The 24,051-nt window shown below is 47.0% G+C and overlaps 3 protein-coding genes across 3 annotated transcripts; 2 read left to right on the forward strand and 1 right to left on the reverse strand.

Annotated features, from left to right (window-relative positions):
• The first annotated feature begins 3,337 nt into the window (after positions 1-3,337).
• LOC108570206 (sideroflexin-3-like) lies at positions 3,338-5,742 on the forward strand. Its single transcript, XM_017932013.1, has 4 exons — positions 3,338-3,715; positions 4,202-4,378; positions 4,820-5,208; positions 5,288-5,742. The coding sequence occupies exons 1-4, from the start codon at positions 3,486-3,488 to the stop codon at positions 5,530-5,532; spliced, it is 1,041 nt and encodes a 346-aa protein (XP_017787502.1). The 5' UTR covers positions 3,338-3,485; the 3' UTR covers positions 5,533-5,742.
• Positions 5,743-5,983: 241 nt separating this feature from the next.
• LOC108570213 (sideroflexin-3-like) lies at positions 5,984-8,388 on the forward strand. Its single transcript, XM_017932027.1, has 4 exons — positions 5,984-6,361; positions 6,848-7,024; positions 7,466-7,854; positions 7,934-8,388. Exons 1-4 carry the CDS (start codon positions 6,132-6,134, stop codon positions 8,176-8,178), a joined length of 1,041 nt encoding a protein of 346 aa, XP_017787516.1. The 5' UTR covers positions 5,984-6,131; the 3' UTR covers positions 8,179-8,388.
• Positions 8,389-8,450: 62 nt separating this feature from the next.
• On the reverse strand, positions 8,451-9,657 carry LOC108579983 (39S ribosomal protein L2, mitochondrial). The gene is made up of 2 exons (XM_017943630.1): positions 9,423-9,657; positions 8,451-9,142 (listed from the first exon to the last, which is right to left on the reverse strand). The coding sequence occupies exons 1-2, from the start codon at positions 9,655-9,657 to the stop codon at positions 8,451-8,453; spliced, it is 927 nt and encodes a 308-aa protein (XP_017799119.1).
• Positions 9,658-24,051: the final 14,394 nt, after the last annotated feature.

Here is a 24,051-nt window from a genome sequence, read left to right on the forward strand (position 1 = left end):
ACGAATGTTCGAAAGAAAAATCACCCGGGGACAATAAAATTCTCCAACCTCTAAAACCAGCGTAATTTCCTACTCTCTGGTTTGCATAATTCGCGGATAATTTTATTGTTTCGCGGACCCCAGAGTGATCGTTGAGAAATCGTCGAAAAGAAAAGGAACATCCATCATGTCAGCCAGCTCGTTTCATTTCTGTTTACGGTTCGTTTATCGTCCAGCCCAACTTGGCCTCTATTTGCATACGAGCAAGAATATCCTCGAAACGCAAACAACGTCTGAATTCACTACTTAAAACGCTGAAATATCAAGGGGAAAAGAAAAGAGATCGATTCCGGTGAAAGCATCGCTCGCAACTCGATCCTTTATCAATGTATCCCCGACAAAATTCACAGGAAAAACAACTACAGTTACGATTTTATTACAGTATTTTCACCGGTCGAGGTGACGATCTCAGAATTATGCCACTAGGTGAGGCAGAACTGTCCTCCGTGTAAAAAGCAGCTCGTAAAAATCGGCGAAATTACACTGTCTCCTCGCCATTCGCGACACGTGTGTGCCATGGATGCGTGAACATTTTTCACGGCCTGAATACCTCTGTCCGATAAAAACCTGCGTGGATCGTTCAACGTGTACCGTGAAAAACCAAAGAAACCTCGATAATTACCGATTACACTGCACATCCCGATCTCTCTCGTTTACCTGAAGGAAGAGCATTCCCGATAAGTAATCGAGCTTTTTAACGAAGATCGCCCCGAGTCGACGCCAGTTTCGCCGATCGAATTAACCGATTATACGCACACAGAGTGGGAAAATGAAGCGTGCCATCGTTGACGACTCTTACCCGACGATCGAGCAAACTGGAATTTACGCGTGCGCCAAAGCGTCGTGCCTTTCGTTTTCGGTTTCAGTTGCATGTGCTAACAGCTATGGCAGAGGTGGGCAAGTGGGCCACGGTGCGAACGAGAGCCAGTTCGCGCCGTAATCGGCTGAATAGGTGAACTAACATTTCATAGTGCCTCTACTGCACCATGTCCCACTTTAACACGTTGAACGCCCAGCCTGTTTTGCTTACCGTTCCGTTCAGGCCGCACTTGGCCGTCAAGTGGGCCATGCGAACTATAAACAGAAGACGACCAACGAAAAGTATACTGTCAGTCATCGGTGACTGACGCGGCCCGAACGGAAGGCATAGTGTCAGTCCGCCGGTGACTGACATTGGCACTCAACGTGTTATCCAGGCGTCTGTAGGCATTAATAACCTCGTTTACCACGAGGGAAAAATAGCCGAACGGAAGGCATAGTGTCAGTCCGCCGGTGACTGACATTGGCGCTCAACGTGTTATCCAGGCGTCTGTAGGCATTAATAACCTCGTTTACCACGAGGGAAAAATAGCAATCGCCGATTTGCAAGGTGTAAATTTCCTCGATCAGAAGTGTGCAGAATGAAATACAATTGGAACAGCAAATGCGTTCGCTCGAGTTCGAGGTTGAGTTGGCTGCCGGTGAACGCTAATAAATTCAACGGAACATTCCTTTACGAGCCGTTGGACTGCAAATACGTGTGCTCCTCAGTTACCGCGGCAATTAACCATTTTTCTATTATCGTTACAGCCTTCGCTGCCGAGGAATTAAGCGGTAATAATGGTGGAGCGTGCTACGAGACGTTCCGTAAGTAATACGGGGATCTGCTTGCTCTTTGGAAGAAAGTAATCACTTGAAAACTCCTAGTTACACTTCTTCCGTTGATCCGCTAATTTTTCAATTTTTATTCTACACATCTGGGTGTTCTTCTCTATGCTCGCCTCTGTTCCTGCAAATTCCGAGAGAAACACGAGACGAGAGTATTTCACTAACGGATATAAAAGAATAAAAGTGAAAAATTCACGATTATCCGCTGTTTAATTATTAGCAACTCGTAGAGCGTATCGTTAATTCACGAGTGAAATGGAACGCGACATCGATTACCCTAATCGGCGCCGGTCGAATAAATCGGGCGTAGATTTGGTCGAGAAATCGCGAACAGAGTCGGAGAAAAAAATTGAATAAACGACGAGTGGATTAATTGCCGGTTGCCGAAGCAAGAGGAATCGTAATGCGAATTTTCAGATTAACACGTGGTTATTACAACGGGAACCGGATCGACGTATAGAAAGTTCGCCGCTTAATCGTAACACAGTCGATGAACTTACAAATCGAAAATGACCTTGTTCACGAGTGGGCAAACTGCGAAGAAGGCCAAGTCCGCGTTAATGTACCTACCTGTTCGTAAAATGGACAGGTTTAGTCAATCAGGAATACGCGAACCCTGCGATTTGCATATTTCCTTGTGAACAGATAAGCAAATACAGCCTGCCTGCCGGTAGAGATACTTCAACCGTTGTATATCATTCCGTTGGACGTAAAAATATCGCAACGACGTGTATGTTTAGCGTTTTTCTCATTATCCGATAGATTCCACTCGACGTCTCGTTGTACGAGATCGTGATTGGTGTAGATATCGCGCAAGGATCGGCTCGAATAGGAAGCATGATTTGCTCGAACGCGACTGGAACGTCAATGACATTGACAGAGCAGTGTTTTTATTATTATCGCGTGAAGAGTTGCCAGAGAGCGACAGGGAATCGTTCCTACTTGTTAAGTAAGGCGAGATAAGAGTACGTTGCAGACCGGCGATATCTAACCAGAAACATTTACATTTTGACGCGAACTTTAACCGTCGAACCGCTGATTTGTTTAACCCTCTGGCGCGCGATTTTTCAATAACGTCGGCTGTTCACGATACAGCGTTAAACGAGGATGCAAATGCTGAGGAGGGAAATGCCACTTTTTGACAAAATTCACACCGAGTGTGACTCCTCGTCACAAGAGAGAGGTTCAACAAAGAGTACCGCTCCACTGATAACACACCAGGCCAAAAAATCTCCATCGATTTCGCGAGAAATGGAGTAAAAAGTGTCTCCATCTCTTGCAGGGTGCAGGAAGCAATCTAAGGGATGAAATCGACCGCCACCCTCCGCTATCTCCGTTACCAACCACCGCCAAACATTCCCAAACACCCAACCCTCTCCCGTTTCCGCCCAGAAAATCTTTCTCCACTCTCAAATACGAAAAAAATATTACTACCCCGAAAAAAGCCGAAATTCGAACATAACGGTACCACCATCTCTCGCGGAACGGGGCAACGCGGTGCAAAATGGGCGGTGGTTGCGCACGCGTGGCCGCGTTATCGATACGAGGCGCCCCAGGGGGTGTGAAGCAGGGATCGAGAGGTCGAGGGAGAGGGGAGGGGAGCGAGCGGAGGTCTGGATCAAACGATAACGCGATGAAGCGTTCAGTGGTCGCGGCGAGAGTAGCGGCATCGTCGAGCGTCCTCTCGTGAGGATCACGCCAAGAGGAGTCGTCAGGATCGAGGAGAAGACGCCCGACGAGGTTGCTTTATCCTCGACTAAACCGGTACGGCGTGGTGGTGGGGTGGTAAAAGTGGCAGGATGGGAGAGGAGCAGGTGAGAATAGCTAGGAGTGGGAAAGAAGCAGCAAAGATGTCGGGGAGCAAGGGCACGCTGATGAACGAGGAAAGAATCGATATAGAGAAACCCTATTGGGATCAGAGCACGTACCAGGGTAGGGCGTTGCACTTCCTCACCGTCACCAACCCTTTGAATCTGTTCGTCGGCGCTGAACGATTCGAGCATGCACGAGACGTGGTCACCAAGTACAGGTATTTAACGTGTGCGGTGTTTCTACGATAATGGTAAGAGTGATGTGGTTGCGGTAGAGTAGGATCGAGCGTGTGCTGATACCTTGGAAGTATTGGTGAAGGTGTGAGAAAAGGTGTTGTATTAATTTTAGTGTGATGCCTTGCTTCGTATGGTGTTGAAATGATATTAACCCTTATGTCGATAACCGGGTACCATTTTGGATAATTCTCACTTAAAATATTTCATCTTCCCGGCCATATCGTCGTGTTTGCCTCGAGTTTCGAATTTTCTTATCAGGAAACTACTAAAATTGGACGATCAAGTAGACGACAATTCTGGTTATTGACATAAGGGTTAATCAGTAATTTAATTCTAAATTTAGCTCGAATTTTACGAAGCTGAAAATGATCAATAATGTATGGTAATATAATAATATTATAGGTAGAAAAAGTTACGAGTCAAAGGGTTAACTTGCTTATTGGATGTGTGTATTGTGTTTGTAACAGGAAAGGGGATAACCTGAAGCAATTGGGTATCACGGAAGACGAATTATGGAAATGCAAATACCTGTACGACAGTGCTTATCACCCGGACACAGGCGAGAAAATGCTGTTGATAGGACGTATGAGCGCCCAAGTTCCTATGAACATGTTCATCACAGGATGTATGTTGACGTTCTATAAGTACGTATATACCGAGTGACGTTGGTCACACAAATGTGTAAATTCGATGGAAGAAACGAGAACGGTTTATCGTGAGACGACCTTGAACGACTAGGCGACAGATAAACGGGGACCTTTAACCCGGTTTTGTTTCAAAATCAGTACACGCGTATGCGTCTAATCACGTTTTCGCGTGGGTGATTAACGGTGGGAGGAGGGGAGAGAATCGATCCAGAGACGACACAATAGATTCAAATGTCAATCGTCGGGAAATTTTGATCAATATTTTTGAATGAAAATATGGGAGATTTTATAGATAAAATTCTGAAAATATTTCTTTCGTCTTTTCCCAGATCACCTGGCAATGGGTGGATTTTTAGTTCCATTTCCGTATTTTCGATTTAGAAAAGTAGGCGATTTTTTATTTAAAATTCGGAAAATATTTCTTTCGTCTTTCCCCAGAACCACAGCACACGTGATCACCTGGCAATGGGTGAACCAATCGTTCAACGCCCTCGTAAATTACACAAATCGCAGCGGTTCAAGCCCAATCCCCATGGACACCATTCTACAAAGCTACGCTGCAGCTACGGGAGGAGCTGTGGTAACAGCGCTAGGCTTAAATCGACTTTGCCGCAGCGCACCACCTCTGGTGGGTCGACTGGTACCTTTTGCGGCAGTGGCCGCTGCCAACTGCGTGAACATCCCCTTCATGAGAATGTCAGAACTACAAAATGGTATCGAGCTACAAACGGAGGAGGGTACGAAAGTTGGCAACAGCAAATACGCCGCTAAAAAGGCTATCGCTGCGGTCACACTGTCTCGCATTCTTATGGCTTCGCCAAGCATGAGTAAGCAATGAAATTCAATCGGACAGTATATCTCCCTAGAATAATTTCTATACGGTGATTCTGATTGTACTTGTTCCAGTACTGGCGCCTATTATAATGAACTTCATGGACCGAAAACAAATGCTACGTAACGCAAAGTGGGCTGTGGTACCCATACAAGTGGCGCTTTGTGGAATCTGTTTAACATTCGCCACGCCGCTTTGCTGTGCTCTTTTCGTTCAACGAGTGCCGATTTCGGTGGACGACTTGGAACCGGAAGTACGGGAGCAGGTGCTCTCGAAAGATCCTGGCCTTCGAACGGTGTACTACAACAAAGGTCTTTGAACAGCTCTCAGAAACGCTGGTCTGAGAATATGTATAATATTAAAAAGAATGTATCCGGCGAGTTGGAATTAATTCCAGTACGATGTATCGCGAATTTCTACGACTAGAACTCACTAGAAACTACGTGAATCAGAAATCTGGGTGCAGACATATCTGTCTTTCTGAACGCCGAATAAAACTCTACAGAATGGTATTACCATCGTAAGATCGAGCAACGTTGACAATAAAAAAAGAGTACAATAAAGGAACGTTTATTGGATACAGTTGAATATTTAATCGTTCAAATTCGTAACATTCAATTCGTACTGCAGGTGGTTGCGCACGCGTGGCCGCGTTATCGATACGAGGCGCCCCAGGGGGTGTGAAGCAGGGATCGAGAGGTCGAGGGAGAGGGGAGGGGAGCGAGCGGAGGTCTGGATCAAACGATAACGCGATGAAGCGTTCAGTGGTCGCGGCGAGAGTAGCGGCATCGTCGAGCGTCCTCTCGTGAGGATCACGCCAAGAGGAGTCGTCAGGATCGAGGAGAAGACGCCCGACGAGGTTGCTTTATCCTCGACTAAACCGGTACGGCGTGGTGGTGGGGTGGTAAAAGTGGCAGGATGGGAGAGGAGCAGGTGAGAATAGCTAGGAGTGGGAAAGAAGCAGCAAAGATGTCGGGGAGCAAGGGCACGCTGATGAACGAGGAAAGAATCGATATAGAGAAACCCTATTGGGATCAGAGCACGTACCAGGGTAGGGCGTTGCACTTCCTCACCGTCACCAACCCTTTGAATCTGTTCGTCGGCGCTGAACGATTCGAGCATGCACGAGACGTGGTCACCAAGTACAGGTATTTAACGTGTGCGGTGTTTCTACGATAATGGTAAGAGTGATGTGGTTGCGGTAGAGTAGGATCGAGCGTGTGCTGATACCTTGGAAGTATTGGTGAAGGTGTGAGAAAAGGTGTTGTATTAATTTTAGTGTGATGCCTTGCTTCGTATGGTGTTGAAATGATATTAACCCTTATGTCGATAACCGGGTACCATTTTGGATAATTCTCACTTAAAATATTTCATCTTCCCGGCCATATCGTCGTGTTTGCCTCGAGTTTCGAATTTTCTTATCAGGAAACTACTAAAATTGGACGATCAAGTAGACGACAATTCTGGTTATTGACATAAGGGTTAATCAGTAATTTAATTCTAAATTTAGCTCGAATTTTACGAAGCTGAAAATGATCAATAATGTATGGTAATATAATAATATTATAGGTAGAAAAAGTTACGAGTCAAAGGGTTAACTTGCTTATTGGATGTGTGTATTGTGTTTGTAACAGGAAAGGGGATAACCTGAAGCAATTGGGTATCACGGAAGACGAATTATGGAAATGCAAATACCTGTACGACAGTGCTTATCACCCGGACACAGGCGAGAAAATGCTGTTGATAGGACGTATGAGCGCCCAAGTTCCTATGAACATGTTCATCACAGGATGTATGTTGACGTTCTATAAGTACGTATATACCGAGTGACGTTGGTCACACAAATGTGTAAATTCGATGGAAGAAACGAGAACGGTTTATCGTGAGACGACCTTGAACGACTAGGCGACAGATAAACGGGGACCTTTAACCCGGTTTTGTTTCAAAATCAGTACACGCGTATGCGTCTAATCACGTTTTCGCGTGGGTGATTAACGGTGGGAGGAGGGGAGAGAATCGATCCAGAGACGACACAATAGATTCAAATGTCAATCGTCGGGAAATTTTGATCAATATTTTTGAATGAAAATATGGGAGATTTTATAGATAAAATTCTGAAAATATTTCTTTCGTCTTTTCCCAGATCACCTGGCAATGGGTGGATTTTTAGTTCCATTTCCGTATTTTCGATTTAGAAAAGTAGGCGATTTTTTATTTAAAATTCGGAAAATATTTCTTTCGTCTTTCCCCAGAACCACAGCACACGTGATCACCTGGCAATGGGTGAACCAATCGTTCAACGCCCTCGTAAATTACACAAATCGCAGCGGTTCAAGCCCAATCCCCATGGACACCATTCTACAAAGCTACGCTGCAGCTACGGGAGGAGCTGTGGTAACAGCGCTAGGCTTAAATCGACTTTGCCGCAGCGCACCACCTCTGGTGGGTCGACTGGTACCTTTTGCGGCAGTGGCCGCTGCCAACTGCGTGAACATCCCCTTCATGAGAATGTCAGAACTACAAAATGGTATCGAGCTACAAACGGAGGAGGGTACGAAAGTTGGCAACAGCAAATACGCCGCTAAAAAGGCTATCGCTGCGGTCACACTGTCTCGCATTCTTATGGCTTCGCCAAGCATGAGTAAGCAATGAAATTCAATCGGACAGTATATCTCCCTAGAATAATTTCTATACGGTGATTCTGATTGTACTTGTTCCAGTACTGGCGCCTATTATAATGAACTTCATGGACCGAAAACAAATGCTACGTAACGCAAAGTGGGCTGTGGTACCCATACAAGTGGCGCTTTGTGGAATCTGTTTAACATTCGCCACGCCGCTTTGCTGTGCTCTTTTCGTTCAACGAGTGCCGATTTCGGTGGACGACTTGGAACCGGAAGTACGGGAGCAGGTGCTCTCGAAAGATCCTGGCCTTCGAACGGTGTACTACAACAAAGGTCTTTGAACAGCTCTCAGAAACGCTGGTCTGAGAATATGTATAATATTAAAAAGAATGTATCCGGCGAGTTGGAATTAATTCCAGTACGATGTATCGCGAATTTCTACGACTAGAACTCACTAGAAACTACGTGAATCAGAAATCTGGGTGCAGACATATCTGTCTTTCTGAACGCCGAATAAAACTCTACAGAATGGTATTACCATCGTAAGATCGAGCAACGTTGACAATAAAAAAAGAGTACAATAAAGGAACGTTTATTGGATACAGTTGAATATTTAATCGTTCAAATTCGTAACATTCAATTCGTACTGCACTGTTTTTTGTTGCCAGTCTGCAGTGAATTCGATCCTACGTACAGGCGGAATAGCCTTTAACTTCCGACCGAAGCGACCAGTTTTTCTCTGCCATAGACCGCTCCTCGGTCGATTTCCTAGTTCCCTGTTTTTCTGCGCGCTGCCGATAGGTATCTTGTTGTGTTCTACGTTCGATAATCTACCGACAGTCGCCATACAGCTTTCGTGCAAACTGAATTCCCTCTTGCTTGGCATCTTGATCACGACGCGATCCACACCGTCTCGGTTCAATACCGTTGCGAAAGTTCCGGCAGCGTGAATAAAAAAACCTCCCAAACCGGGATATTTCTCCACGCAATGCACGATTGTTCCTTTAGGCAACGCTCCCAATGGATACGCGTCACCTTCCCTCGGTCTTACGGGGTTTGGAGGGATACCGCGATGAGTACGAAGTATATCGCCAACTTTCATGTTCTCCGTGGCAAGGATGTACTGCAACTCACGGCCAAATCCAGTTAGAGCGACGGACGTCGTTCTGCAGCCATCTTTCAATATCGCCAAAACCTTGTCCTCTCTTGGCGGTACGTTCAAATCGGTTGGGCCCTCCCTAATCCATTTGATCCAGTGGTATTTGTGTTTGATACCTCCGCCGATACCTTTCCCCACTACTCTTCCTGTTTTAGGTATAAATAACGTTTAAAGTAAAGAACTTTCGATCGAAAGCAAATTTTGTGAAAATGTGTGAAAATTCAAGTTGAGATTCCCGCCAAATTGGAAAACTGTTATACCGACATGTGGTTCTACGGTAGAACGGAAACAAGATGCATACACCATATGAGTTAGTACGTTGAGAACTATTTTATTCCGATTAAAGTTCACGTTGTTGGATTCGACGTGTTATCAAAGTATAACGAAGATGAGCAGGAGCCGATGAAATTGAAGTTATACACGAACCTGTAGCGGGATCTCTGCCTCCCAAATTTGTAACCTCTAAAGGCTGCACTGTGTATTCATCTTTGTAGTGAACGATCCTCCGGAAGCTCTTTCCTTTCTCTCCGGGTTTCGGAAGTTTCACCAGATTCCATTGATTCCTACTTGGCTGCACTTGACACGACACTGAAACCGCTTTACAACAAACTTCGGCGATCTGTTTGGCAAAACAGCGACCTATCAACGACATGGCGGACATGTTGCCGAATGCAGACGACACCGCCACCTAATCTGAAAACGTCGTTTGAATGCAGCGGGCGCCAACAGATGTCGGTATAGATGTTTCTAACGGATTTCAATTCGACTCGTAATTGTTAGTTCGTGCGCGATATTGGTTCGTTCCATGTCAATTTTGAATTTCGCGTCGCGTTTTGTTCGGTGAATGTGAAATAAGTGGAAACGACTGTGTATCGTTACGTTACGTATTGCGCAGTAGTGAAGTCGTCTTTTCGTCGAAACTTTGTCAACGAACCGTCACCCTAAGTGCTCAAACGTAAGAATGTTCGAAAGTTACGATTCCTGTCAAACGCAACCTAATCGGCTACAGATCTGCAAATGTAGCACCAGTGAGAAAGATCGTCGGCGAAAAATAGGGCGTGCCGTATTCACCAGGTACGTTACCAGTGGCCATTATATTTATACGAAAGATAAAACACCGTTATCGGAAATCAATAAATGATTTTCCGTGCTGACGAGCAACGCACCGTCATTTCATGCTAAATTTTCGCCCGGCGCATAAATATAAAATGCATTATCACGTGTGCACGTTAAATCTCTTTTCCCCCCTCTGTACACGGTGGAAAAAGTGGCGAGCCGTTAAATAACGATATACGCATACACGCGTGTAAACGGCGGGAAAAGAGAGCGAGAGAGAGAGAGCGCGCGCTCGCGCCACCTACACCGACGAAAAACAACGACGATCATTCGATAACCTTTTTAATCCAACGAGCAAAAAAGCAAAAAAAAAAGAGAATAAAACCGAAACAATCTCAACGATCCTCCTCCTTTGCACACTCGAGCCAACCGAAATTTTCGAAACCGTGTCACGACACCGGTGTAATCGCGCTTGAATAAATGCCCCCCTACCGCCTCTCTTAATCGCGAATCCCCGGAGTTGGCGGGGCTTTTTGAAATAATAACACGGTGTGCAAACGGTCGTGTAACGACCGACCGAATAGCTCGCGAATAACATCATCGGAGAAGAAGGTCGCGTTACTCTCGAAGGAGCGGAGAGAGAGAAAACGCGTTTGGTACGCGACCCCCGTGACGAGGCAAAGCACGACGGTTCGGCAGGGGGGAGTGGGAGGGGAGAGAGAAGGTGCTACAGTGGAGCCGGGGACAAGGGACGAAGGGGCGAGAGTGGCGGGAACGCTTAATTGGCCTGGGGTAATTATTTTATTAAGTGAGAAGATGGCGGATGGAATGCTAAGAGAGAGCATGCTGGTGCGGTCTGGCGGCTAGGCCGGGAGTGAGAGAGCAGCAGTGGCGCGGCGGGCAGGTGACGGTGTGGAGAGCGTTTAAAATACCTACGTACCGCGGACGTGAATACCCGCGGAGCCAGTTTTCCCCGTGTATATGCGAACACGCGGCCGCAACTTTCCGTCGCCCTGTGTGCTCGTCTCCTGTCCCGTGTGCACGCGTGACATTCTCTCTCATCGTCGGCTGTACACGTACATACATACGTACAGGCATGCATACGTTCATGCGCATTTCTACCGCGTAGCACTATACGACTATACACCAGCCAGGAAAAGGGACGGAGGAAAAGCCCGCGAGGAGGGTATCGCGCGATACCGAAAGAGACAGAGAACAGCGAGCGATGAGTGAGGGCGCGGGGGGGAATGGTGTTTCACGTGAGTGGGAGGGAGAGGGAATCTAGACGAAGGGAGGGGAGGGGAGGAAACGGTGCTTGCGCGCGCGTTCAACGTTTCTCTGTTGGTCGCGAAGGAGGAACATCTATTACCCGGTACACGGGCCAGAGGGGGGCTACGGGGTTGGAATCGTCGAGGGAGGGGTGCGGGCAAGAGTAGTCGAGCGGCAAATTGTCCGCCATCTTACCCACCTTATACCTTATCTCACACCCTCACCGTAACCACCCTTATCCCCCTTCCTCCCGTGGTCTCCTCCTCCAAACCGGGTTCTCTCTTCTCTCATCCTACACACACCGTGTGCCCTCACCTCACCTCACCTCGCCCGCACCTCGTCGCTCCCATCTCCGCAACCCACCATCTTCCTCGCTTTCTCTGACGTTCCCCGCTGCCGCCGCCTCGAAAGCTTTAGATTACCTACCCCTTATAAGCGCTCGTGTTGCCCATTTATTACCACGACTCTCGCGACTACTACGAGACCACCACCTCCTTGCTCCCTTCCTTTTTGCCCCGTTTCCTTCCTTCTTCTTTTCTCTACTCCTGGGCTCGTTCGTTCCTTCGTCGTTCGCGCCACCACTCCCTCCTCCTGCACCTCCCTCTATGTAGCATGGTTGTTCGTTTATTTCTTCTACTTTCTTACGTCACGCCACCGGGGGTTCTCGTTACACTTACCGCTACCCCCGGTGTTGTACGTGTGAGATAGCACGGAGGTCGAATAACGCGATTAGTCGAATTTGCGGGAAATGGCTTGTGTGCGGAGCACAGAGGATGGTTAAGTTTGAAGTCCAGATTTTACGGAGGATGGGCTGCCTTCGCTGTTTTTCTTTTTTTCTTCTCTTTCTTCTCCCTCTTCTTCAGGTTTTATAGCGGGAAGTTATACACGAATATTACGTTTAAAGGAATTTCCTCCAACTGCTCGGTGGAAGAAGGGGGAAGAAAGTTCGCGTTTATCAGTCGCGCTCTCTCTCCCTCTATCTCTTTCGTCGCGGTGAGATACTTCTCAATATTAGTCACGCGAGGAAAGTTTCGGGCGGGAACGGGGGGCTGGTGAAAAAAAGCCCGGAGGAGAGTTGCGAGAAAAACGAGCAGGAAGGAGGAACGATGGTCTCGGTCGATGAAACGTTTCCGCAGGGACGAGTTGCGGATGAACTGAGCGCGTTGGTCGAGAACGGAGAAAATAGACGAGGACGAAGGGATGAGAGGCGTGGAAAAAATAAAAAGTATAAAACGCCCGGTGAAGAAGAAGAGAAAAAGAAGGAGAAAAAGTGTAAAGAAGCAGCGGAATCAAACTGATCAGAGGGAACAAAAAGATCGAGGGAGGGGATGTGTGTGAAAAGCGCGTCGCGGAGACGGTACTTCGCGTCGTAAAGTTTCGCGAAGCGGCAGCACGGACGTGAAAGACTGAAGGAAGGTAACAGAGGTATAGGAGAAACACGATAAAGAGAGAACCACCGTTAACGGCTGGTTGCCTACGACCTGTTCTCGTTCGTTTCCTCTCGATTCGTCGAGCGTAGAGAGAAGCGTCCGTTTCGCAAGAGAGGCGAGCCTGGAGACGAGCAAGAGAAGAGAGAGAGAGAGAGAGAGAGAGAGAGAGAGAGGATGGAGTTTGATCGGGTAGGATGAGCGTGTGGTAGCAGGAGAAGGAATATCAGATGGAGAAGGAAAAGAGACGGAAGAGTGGTAGAGTTTGCGAGCAGCATGATAGCTCGGGAACGATGGAGGCGAAAGAAAGACAGAAAGTGGGAGAGAGAACAGCGGTAGGATGAGAGAGGATTGCCACGAGGAGGTGAGGAGTCAGGAGGATGCGGTCGAAGGAGGGTGCAAATAATAACAATAATCATATTTCCCGGCAACATGGCCGCTGAAAGAGGGTGGCCGCGCAGCCTGGGACGCGTAGGAGGGAAACGAGGTAGGGGTGAGGCAGCCAGCCAGCCAGGGAGGGTTATCATAATATTACAAACCACCGCCGCAGGGATGTATCTATACAACCCCTCGCCCTCACCATCTTTCTCTTTCTCCTATGTCTATCCTATTTGTACCAACGTATCTTGCCTGATCCTCGTACTGCCGGATCCACCGTTCCACTCGGCCTCACCAAGAGGATTCACGTACACGGGCTAGCTAAGTCCTTGTGCGCGCGATTCGCGCGAATCGTCGTATCCGGCAATTGTCGCGTTATACACCCTCACACCCTCCCCCTTTTGGCTGCATCAGCACGTTCTCCACCACTCCACGTTTCCCTCTCTCGCTCTCTTACTCTCTCTCTCTCGTTCTCTGTCGTTCTCCTGAATACGATCCCCGTAGAAAATGTACATCCGCGACATGATCAGGCTTTAGTTTCCACGCCCAGCGGTGGCTCTCGTTCGCCGGAGATATTCGCTTGACGAAACACGTTCACCACCACCCCCTGCCCGCGTACGCAACCTCCATGGACGTCTACATCTATCTACAGAAGCATGGATACGTTCGAGAAAAATAATTACCTATAAATCCAGCGCGACGAATTCAACGCTTTTCAACGTTTCTGCCTCCTACTGCTTCCGCGGCCCCACGCCTTTTTTCCCCGACGCGCCAGCTATTGTCCGCCATTGCTCCGGGGTTTGTCTTTCCGCCGCGATTTTGTCATTCATCAGACCAGCGAATTAGCTGCTTTTTTTTAATGTTTTCGTTGCATTCGGGGGTAGTTGAATAACGTGTGCATGTATATATCAATAAGGGTATCGTAATTTTGTAATTTATATTCAAATTTGGTTAAACGAAATACTGAAGTCTTTCAACCTTCTCGAATTACCAAGATATTTACGCTAATTTCTTATTAGCCATATAGTACGTACAATCGTACAAATGAACGTTTGCAGCTGTTAAATCTGTCCTGAGATAAAAGAGTTAATAGGTTGAATAGCTCGGAGGACCCGTGCTCGAAATTAGTCACCAGTCAAAGTGTTAAACTTACCAAAACCATCGGGTATTCCTCCCCAAATCGAGGAACAGTAGATTTCCAGATGTAATGGGTCGCTTAATCCTCGATTCGTCGTTCTGTCAGTAGGCAAGTACGCTCCTTTCGAAAAATATCGCAGAAGGCGAGAACGAGCGGCAGCGGCAGCAGCAGCAGACAGTCTGTCTGCGGAAGAGAGAGTTAATTTCATCCAGATGCTCAAGGAGGAGCCTTCGAAGCGGTTCGTTGACTTTTCCAGGCGCGAACCATCCCTGTCCTTCCTTCCTCGGATTTCTTCCTCTATGTACCTCGTCGAGGTGGAACAAAATGCGTGTAAACGTGTAAAATACGGCCCCGTGTCGGATTATTTCGCCCGTCGTCACGCGAAAGCGGAACTTCCGCGGCGGAAAACTAGGTGTTACGAAGTAATTTCACTGCGACACGCGGCGGAGTGGCGCGATACGCGGCGCTCATTCAGCGATAATTATGTCATTTACCAGCTGCGACGACGCTCGACTGCGCCGCGTTACGGAAATTACGAGTCTCGCGTGCTCGCAATATTATTCTAATTATGGAGGGCGCCGTTTCAAATTGCGAAAGTAACGCTCTATTTATGCCGCTATCGCGCGTGCTCGCGGCACCGGGAAACGTGTAAATCGGCACGATAGTGCCTGCTAATTTCGAACATAAACGGCGGGGCGGGGGGAGGAATTCGTAATTCCCCGCGAATCTTATAATTACTCCAGCGGACTTTACAATAGGATCCTCTGTATTTGCTTAATTATACTTTCTACACCGGCGAACATTCTACAACATCGATTCCCCACCCTTTGCTTCCGTTTCCAAGTACCTCCTAAGAATCATCTCGCAACAGATCTCCCTGGAGAACGACTCAATCTCACCCTGGCTAGGAGGCTATCTCTCACCTCCTAATAGATAATTAATCTACGGTAGGATACTAGAGCTCGGGTCCATTCGAGCCTATCCGATTATCGAATGCATTAAAGTCGACGCATCGGAGGCTCGAGCGACGCTTAACTTCGCGTTAAGAAGATTAAGGGGGGCTGTCTTCTGCCGCTACTGAAGGTGTCGTCGTCGTCGTCGACGACGACGTTGTCGTCCGAGTGAAAGCCGAATCGTAGCTCCGTACACACGTAAAATTTGCTAAAAGCCCCCCCTGTCTGGCTGCGGAGAGACGGAGAGTAAGGGACATCTACTTGCCTCCCTGTCGAAGAAACGCGACAAACGACGGAAAAAGATAGGTGAACGTTATATAGGGAGATCCAGGGACCGTAGTACCGCGAGCACATCTCGAAGAGGGGTTTCGTAGGTGGGGGTAGGATAGGTCGAGACCGAGAGATCGGCCCCCGGGTAAGAGCGGCGAGATCGGAGGAGGCGCGAAGGGGGAAAGGAAGCACTTAAAGAATTATCCGAACTCGCAGGAGGGATGGGATTCCTCGCAAGCACGTGCAGCCTTTCCCAGGCCAACACCTAATACCTACTAATACCGTGCCGTGTATCTATCTACCCTTTTACCGCTCTGACGCGAGTCCTACGAGGCCAGGACTACGGAAAGAGTAAGTAGGGTCGTGTTTATAAGTGGATACCTACGTAGTGGCGGGCTGCGGAGCAACCCCGACGACCGAAAGGTCCACCCGGATCCTACGAATCCGTACAGATCTGTACGAATTCGTCGGATAGAGAGAGGGGAGGGGTGCCGGTGCACCTTCTTCGTGGGAGAATAGGCCGGTGACCGATAAAAAATACCTTTCGATGTCTTTGGTCGCGCTCCTTGACTCTCGCGGTCAGGGATGTCGGAGGTGGTTGAATGGTCGCCCGGGTTCTACGGTTCGCTGACGATTTCCTCGATAGTCGGATTGGAAAAAGTTTCGGTCTTCTTGCAACTTCATTTGTATGAAGTAAATCGGATGTGAAGGTCAAGTTTATCTGAAGTTGCACTTTTTGAGAGCGACTTGCGATGAATTTCTTTTTTTCTTTAAATGACACTTTGTTTTGTGAGGAAGTTTGATGTTGCTGCAACTTCATTTGTGTGAAATAATGAAGTCAAGTTTATTTGAAATAGTATTTTTTTACAGTTAGATTATGAGGTAAGGAGATAAGACGAATTTCTTGGTGTTTGTTTAACCCTTTCAGTACTGTCATATTTTCTAATAGCCTTGCTAACAATATTGCATAATTTTTGCAATATCTCAGAAAGTGACTTGCAACGAATTTCTTAATTTTTCTTTAACCCTTTCGGATGCATATTTTGTTGAATATCTCAGAAGCTACAGATCCACTGAATTAATCGCGCAAACGAAGAATCACCTAGCACTGTTTCCTCGACTAAACCAGCTTCCCTTAAAACGTTTAAAGAAGTATGCAAATCGTGCAGCTCCAATCTGTCTGCATTTCCTCTAAGAAGCTGCATTACCTCCACGAAGATGCATTACCTTCACACACTCCACGAAATCTCCCAACGACCCACCTAATTTCCCAAATTTTTCTCAATCGAGGAACCCATTGGAAGGGGACGAAAGGAAACAAATCGTGGAATTAGGCTTCTGTAGCACATGTCGACGATCTCCTGGAAATCCCACCGCCATTCCTCCGCAGCCAGACTGCTGGTCTAGTCCCGGACTAATTGTCTGGCTTTTTCGTGGTATACTCTCATCGAGAAGTTTTTCGACCGACGTTTCAGAGCAGAGAAAAAGAGAGAGAGAGAGGGACAGTTCGTGGAGCGGCGCACGTGTTGCCAACGCATTCTCCGACAAATTGACTTCAGACCTCGACGCGGTCCACGGCCGTCCCTCCCTTCGTCTCTTCACGACACGACGACGACGACGACGACGACGTTGTGGTACCCTCTGAAAACGATCTCTACGCCGGCCCACTCCGCTCTGCTGATCCGCGCCCGACGACGACGCCTTTATTATTAGCCGCTGCGAAGCTAGTTAACCGAGTTAGTTAAGTGAGAATTATTATTTAGCTGTCCTGTCCCGGCCTCCTCTCTCTCTCTCTCTCTCTCTCTTGTACCGCCTTGTCTCCCTCTACGACGTCGTTCTCGTCGTGAGGCTGAATGGAGAGTAGGCGAAACACGTCGAGAGGCAGCGGGACGTGTCAGCCTGTGAATGCCGCGTAGTGGAGGCGCGTAAAAAAAATCATCGTTGCGGTTGTCGTCGACGCTACGTCTTCTCCACTCGCCGTCTTATTTGTCCAGGAGGACCGAGGTGTCGAGCAGTTTACGATTTCCGACTACTTTTCCATGCCGTTTCTTTCGTTGCGCCTATACAGGGCATCAGCTGCTGATCCCAGCGTGTATACATCTCCGCGTCTTTCACGTTCGAAGAATATTTAGGGGTATTTAGGGATAGAATGATCCTCTGTGCGACGGATAAGAGATTTATCGATTTTTAACGCGTACCGTGTTCTCGGTCTAACTGTGTCTGGAGAGCAATTTTTGTGGGTGGAAAGTGTCTGAGAGTCTAGCTTCCAACCCTTTTAATCCCACTGGCTGACTTGGGTTCGTTCGATGCAGGGTAGAAGAATCTTTCCTTTGAATGTTGTGAAAATTTTTCAATAAAATCGTACGTCCTCCTTCTTATAATGAGAGAAAAGGGGTTGATAAGATAGATAACTTGGACTTCGCGAAGCAGTATTCAGAAAGATCCCGGTTGATCCACATTTCCCAACGCGAATTAACTTCCACGAGACCTTTGATTCCTACTCAACGCTGCACCATTGACACGCAATTAAGTACCCTCTTCCAAATCTCTTCATCCCCCTACGTGTGCATCTACTTGCCAGATCAGCTGATCGTTCTCACACTTATCTCTCCCCCCTCTTTATCCATCCCAATCAAAACTACCTTCCCATAATCGCTATCACCTAGAAGATTGACAAAAAATTCAAAGTAAACGATAATAAAGAGAAGCAGTAAAAACCATCCCTATCCCTTCTGTTCACGGTTCTCTAAACGCAGGGTCGCTCGTAACTCTTAAATCGAACGTAACACGCTTCCGATGAGTAGAAGCTGGTCGCAACTTGGTCCAGTCACGGTTCATCGAGGATCACCCGCCACTTTAGGAATATACGCGGGATAAGTCGACTCCGGGGAATCCTCTCTCTGGGATTCTACGCTTCCCAGAATCGAAGGACCACCTTGGTACAAGGGACGAAGGGCGGAGAGAAGACAGAGAGCGAGAGAGAGAGAGAGAGAGAGAGAAATCGAGTCGATGCTCTTATCTGTCTACGGTACGTCGTAACGATTACCCGGTTGGTTCTGTATAGAGTACACGTGAAGGTGGAGGGTCTCCTTCTGCTCGAGTACTCGGGAGAGTCCATGGGGGTCAGGATACGTTGCGCCAGTTTAGAGATATTTCGCGGGTCTCTGTATATAGTAGAATCGTACCACAGGAGCCAGGATGGGACTGCCTCTTAATTAGCTCTTAAGCGAAAGGCAATTTGTACGCGGATATAAGCCCAAGTACAAACTTCTCTTCTGGTGGCGGTGTTTTAAGCGTTTACGTAAAGTTTGAATCGCGGTGCCGATGGTGGAAGAGACAGAGGACGGTGGAAAGAGATCGTTACCGAGAGGAGAATCTGTAACCTTTCAATCCCTGCTTTCTCTGAACTTGTTGTCCCGCGAACAGGAATCTTCTTTGTTCGCTGTTCGCTTCTCTTCAGTTTTGTTCGAAAGAAACTCAGAGACGTGAACGAAACTGTAATTCAGATACTCCCGACAGGCTCGGGAAAATCTTGATTAACGAGAATTAGTTTGAGGATATTCTTGGAAAGGAGTAGTGTGTTTTTGGAGAGATTTATAATTAGTGAAAAATTGCAAGTTTACCTAAGTTTCTTGTGACGGTACAATGGTATGTCACAGCAATCATATATCGTACAGAGTGTTACAAAATTTTTGAAAGGTCACGAAAAATAATCCCAAAACCAAAATAGAAAAGTTTGTTTTCTTCGAGAATACAAGACAGACGCCACAGCGTTACTTACTTCCAAACCGATTCTTCTGCTATTTACACAATGTGTTGCAAGGAGATTCAACATCGAACGCTCGTAACTACAAAACTAGACTTCACATCGAAAAGATTGAATGTTCGACTGTTTACTTCGAACGTTTCTCCACACCACAAGTCACAGGTACTCAACAATCATTCTTTCAATCCGCCAATGTTCCCCAGAAAAATTTCTCCGAGAATACTCAATCTTCCCCTGAAATTACAAATCTACTCCTCGGAACAAAAAAAGAGAAAGAACAGAGGCAAGTCGAATAAAATGGTCGAGACACAATGGTGGAAAGCGAACGGATAAATTACCGTGGCGAGATTGCGCGGAATGGAAACAGGCAATAAAGATATCGGGGGCCCAGCGAGAAAGGGGGATGATACCGGGGGAGGAACCTCGTCGAATCGAGCGTCGCGGCTCCACAAGGGGGTGAGAGAGAGGTGGTGTAGGGTAGGGGAAAGAAATTTTCGCATTCATACGAAACGTCGTTGCGATAAAAAAATTCGTGCTCTGGGTAGGTTTCGCCGGGGCGCGATGATGCGAATAGAGGCGAGCCCGTAGAGCGAGCCTCATATCGTATTAATAGGCAATCCGGACAGCCGAGGGGTGTCATAAACTCAAACCCCTAATACTCGCCTAAACTACCTCGGTTAAATAATGGAATCCCTATTCCCACCCGCTCGCTACCGCCTCTTCCACCTCCTCTGCGTTTCTCTCTCCTTCTCTCCGTCTCTCTCTCGCTCTCTATCTATGCCGCTATTCCCTCGTTCCTCACCTACTACAGAAACTACCAGGGGCTTTGTATTTCTCGTTGCGGCTTCCGCCGCGGCGACGAGAATATCCGTGCACCACCGAGATATCGTGTAGCGCCGCGGCGACGATCCTCGCGCAAATTTGTTGCCAATGCTCGATTATTCGCGGCGACTAAGCCTTCATACCCATTGACTTCGATTAATAGAGATATTGTTATGGAGGATGATGTTCATTTTTCGGGATATTTTGACCTTCTTCGTTTCTTTTTTCTGTTCTTTCATTTCTGGTGGAAGTATGACGTTCAACCCTTTCGACGCATGCTCTCTTCTTCAATTTAATCTTTTGCACGCTTTTAGATTAATTTGATGAAACATATTTTAAAACGAAAGATTTTGCGGACCTGGTTGAACATCTGCCATGCGCGCTACGTATGGAAATCTGACGCAGTGAAAGGGTTAATTGAAATTAATTTTGAGAGACGTCCATTTTTCAAGGGAACTGTAAGATTTTTACGTGGGAAATGTTTGATTTTTTTAGTGGAATGTAGGTCGTTTACCGCGTTCTGGTGGGTACTGGTATTGCTAGATGGGCGAACTGAGTTTCTAAAGGGTTAGTTTATGGTTGCGTTTTGTAATTTAGTCATCTCCATTGTTGAAACCAAGCTGGTAACACTGTGGTGTCTCAGGCGAGCGTTCTAATACCGGTTGTACGGGAGCGCGGAGCCATTTAATCAAGCACAGATAGTGTGCAACGCGTGACGAGCACAAGGCTGAATGCGAGAAACGTTATGATGCCGGCATAACCGGGAATACGCCCTAAATTTGGCAGGCAATGGGCCTCGAAATTCCAAAACGAGACACGGACGCCACCAAATCATGTTTCTCCCATGGCGCACGACGAATAATCTAACCATCAACCCTTTTCACACTTTCAACCCCTTCTTGCCTTCTATCATCTGATCACAATTGTCGTCCTATTATTGCGAAGAAAATTTAATTCTACCTTCAAACTTTACTCACATTTATCATGTAATTATTAAAAAAAAAAAATTTAATTTTACTACCACTTTCAGTTTCTGTTTAAAAAAATTAAAAATTTACCAATTGCAGGAATCTTTTCTCCTAAAAAGGTAGAGAACTTAACTCTACCTTTACATTCTACTCACACTTATCGTTCCTACTTTCAGTTTCCATATGAAAAAATAAAAATTTATCAAGTGCAACAATCTTATCGTCCAATTATTACAAAGAAAACTCAATTCTACCTTCAGTTTCCATTTAAAGAGATAAAAAATTACCAATTGTCCAATCTTATCGTCCAATTATTGCATAAAAATTTCACTCTGCCTTCAGTGCCCATTTAAAGAGGCAGAAAATTATGAACAGCAAAAGTCCCTTAAAAAAAAGGTCCAAATAAATCGGAGAAATTAACGGATTGCCTTGTGCCACAGGCAAAACAAGTAGAACAAGTAGAGCACGTTCACAAACCGTCCAGGGAATTTATAACGCATTAGCGAGCAATTTCGAGGCACCGCATTAGGTCCACACAGTCTCCGCATCGGTCCCTATCGTTCGAAACACAGTTTCCCCCCTTTCAGTTCCGCTCCCTTCGGCGAGTCGATCGCCGATCGTTTTCTAATTTGCCGAGCAAACACTCGCGCCGAAACCGAATAGGTTAGCCGGCACAATCGTGAAGCCACGTAGAAGAGAGACCACGAGCAACAGAGTGAGAGAGAGGTTTTCGACGAGGAAAGAGAGAGCGAGAGAGAGAGAGAGAGAGGTGGTAGTTGTGTCCGCTAGAGAGAACGTGGAAAGGGAGAGGAAGCGTCCAAAGTAAGTACCGGCAAACGAGAACCACCCTCGATTCCCCCTCATTTGCACGCATCTGTGCGAGTAAGAGTCACCCAGGATCTCTCTGGCTTTGTATAAGCGTGTGTATATACACGCGTGACGAGTAAACGATCACTGTACCTACCCCTCTCCTACCACCTCAACCGAAACTCCTGAACCTGAGGAAGAGATGATCGTGTGTGCCCTACGCTGCCAGAGAGAACCAGGGGTCTCTTCGGAACAGGTCGACATCATCCGTGGTCGTCTGCCGTCCTCGTCGTTGATGTGTACGCGTGTACAGGAAGCCCCAGTGCACCCCGGGTAACAGAAGGCAGATCTCTCCCGGGAGACTCGACGCTTGTTTGCGCTGCTTATCATCAGTTCCCATTAATATTAAACCGCATTCAACGAACGAAGCCCGCCCCACGGCGGGGCGGTCGGCCGATGTGTACATAGGTATAACCGACGCGTATACATATACACAGACGGAGTTTATATATACAGAGTGTTTCAGAACCGGTGGGTTGCGAACCGGTGCTGTAGGTGATTGTACACGGAAAGATAAGTCGAAAATATGGAATAAAATTTGCTGGTAAGAGGCTTAGGTTTTCGAGAGGGAATGGAATTTTAATGTTCGATGGACGATAACTGTTGCTTCTGTACAGCGATTGCGTCGTATTTGGCAAACGCAGAAGATACTGTGAAGATTCTGCGGGCTTTCGCATAATTCAGTCCGCGACTCTTCGATTGAAGAGACGAGGATTTGTGTGTATCGATGAGAAGGTTGCCTTGAACAATTTCTTTGATAAAAGAGTGACACTTTTCGAAAATTATTCATTTTGAGGTGTCTGTGAAAATGAGCTGTTTTTATTTGAAAGGACGTCACTGAAATTAAGATTGAAATTATGGTACTTAACAAGAACAATGTGACAATTCAGAGTAGGACTGTTTTAACCCTTTTTTAATATTAAGCAATATACATACACAATATTTTATTAGAAACCCTCAAATGTAATTAATAATCTTCTCCCACTTCTGACTTCCTGAAAAATTTACATTTCAACAAATACATCAACACTTATCGCAAAATTATACAGACGCGCCCAAATTTTCAACTCCAATTTCCAAAAAAGTCGTATTCCATATTTTTCACTCGTCTCAGCATACAGAATCACCTGCTGCCCTCACGCAACCACCCAATCTGAGACAGCCTGTATGGAACGCGTGTGCGCTCCGCCAACCCGCCTCATCCCACGTTTCTCTCGCCCAAAAGCGCCGCACAGTAGGCAACCGTCGCGGTACACGTTCGTGAAAACGACCATTATACACGTTCACGAATTTCACATGCACGACGTTCAGCGTGTATTGGTGGAGAGAACGATTACTCGTTTGCGTGGCTGGCAGGAGAAACGCGTGGTGTAGCGCGCTGGAACCGCGCTGTCCACGCCGGAAGCCGCGCGCGTTACGAACGATCGAGCGGCGGCGGAATACGTGGAGCACAGAGAGAGAGAGGGGTGGGTGTAGCCGATGCGCCGTTTCGGGGCGAACGCGAAAAAGGGAGGAGGGGGAAGGGAGAGGACGCGGTGTGCTCAATTTTCACCCTTTGTTTAATCGCCGACCTAGGAGTCGACTACATTAATTTAATACCCACGCGTGCGCGCACGCGCACGCCAAACCAGTGGGGGGGATCCGTGTCTTATTTAGAGGGTTTTTTTTCTGTCCGGAGGGGGAATGAAAGATTGGCTCGAAGCGTTTTTCGAGAGTGTAACGGTGGAGCACCTGTCAGGGAGACCCTTTTGTGCGGTGGTCGATGATTTGTCGGGTGTTTGTCGGTCGAGTATCGTAATTGACGAATTGTGGCAGATTTGGGGAGAATTTTGCACGGAGTAGAGACATCGTCGGGTAGGGAATTCTTGGACGGTTTGTAAAAATAACAGCTTGAAAGCGGAACGTGAACAGGACAAGTCGATTGTGGGCGGATATGAGAACGTGGGACGTTCCGAGCAGAGATGATGTGTCTTCGGAGAAATGATCGCTTGATTTGCGAGGGAACGTAGAGGACGTAGGTTGTCGTAGGCGGTGGAAAATGGGTGTAAAAATAAATTCTTCACCTTGTAGATTCTTCTCGATTTTTGTTCACTTTGAGGAGATTGGAAATTAATTTTCGAGCAATTATCAAACCAAAAGAA

This window comes from Habropoda laboriosa, unplaced genomic scaffold (assembly GCF_001263275.1).
Source record: "Habropoda laboriosa isolate 0110345459 unplaced genomic scaffold, ASM126327v1 scaffold23, whole genome shotgun sequence".
Taxonomy (NCBI): domain Eukaryota; kingdom Metazoa; phylum Arthropoda; class Insecta; order Hymenoptera; family Apidae; genus Habropoda; species Habropoda laboriosa.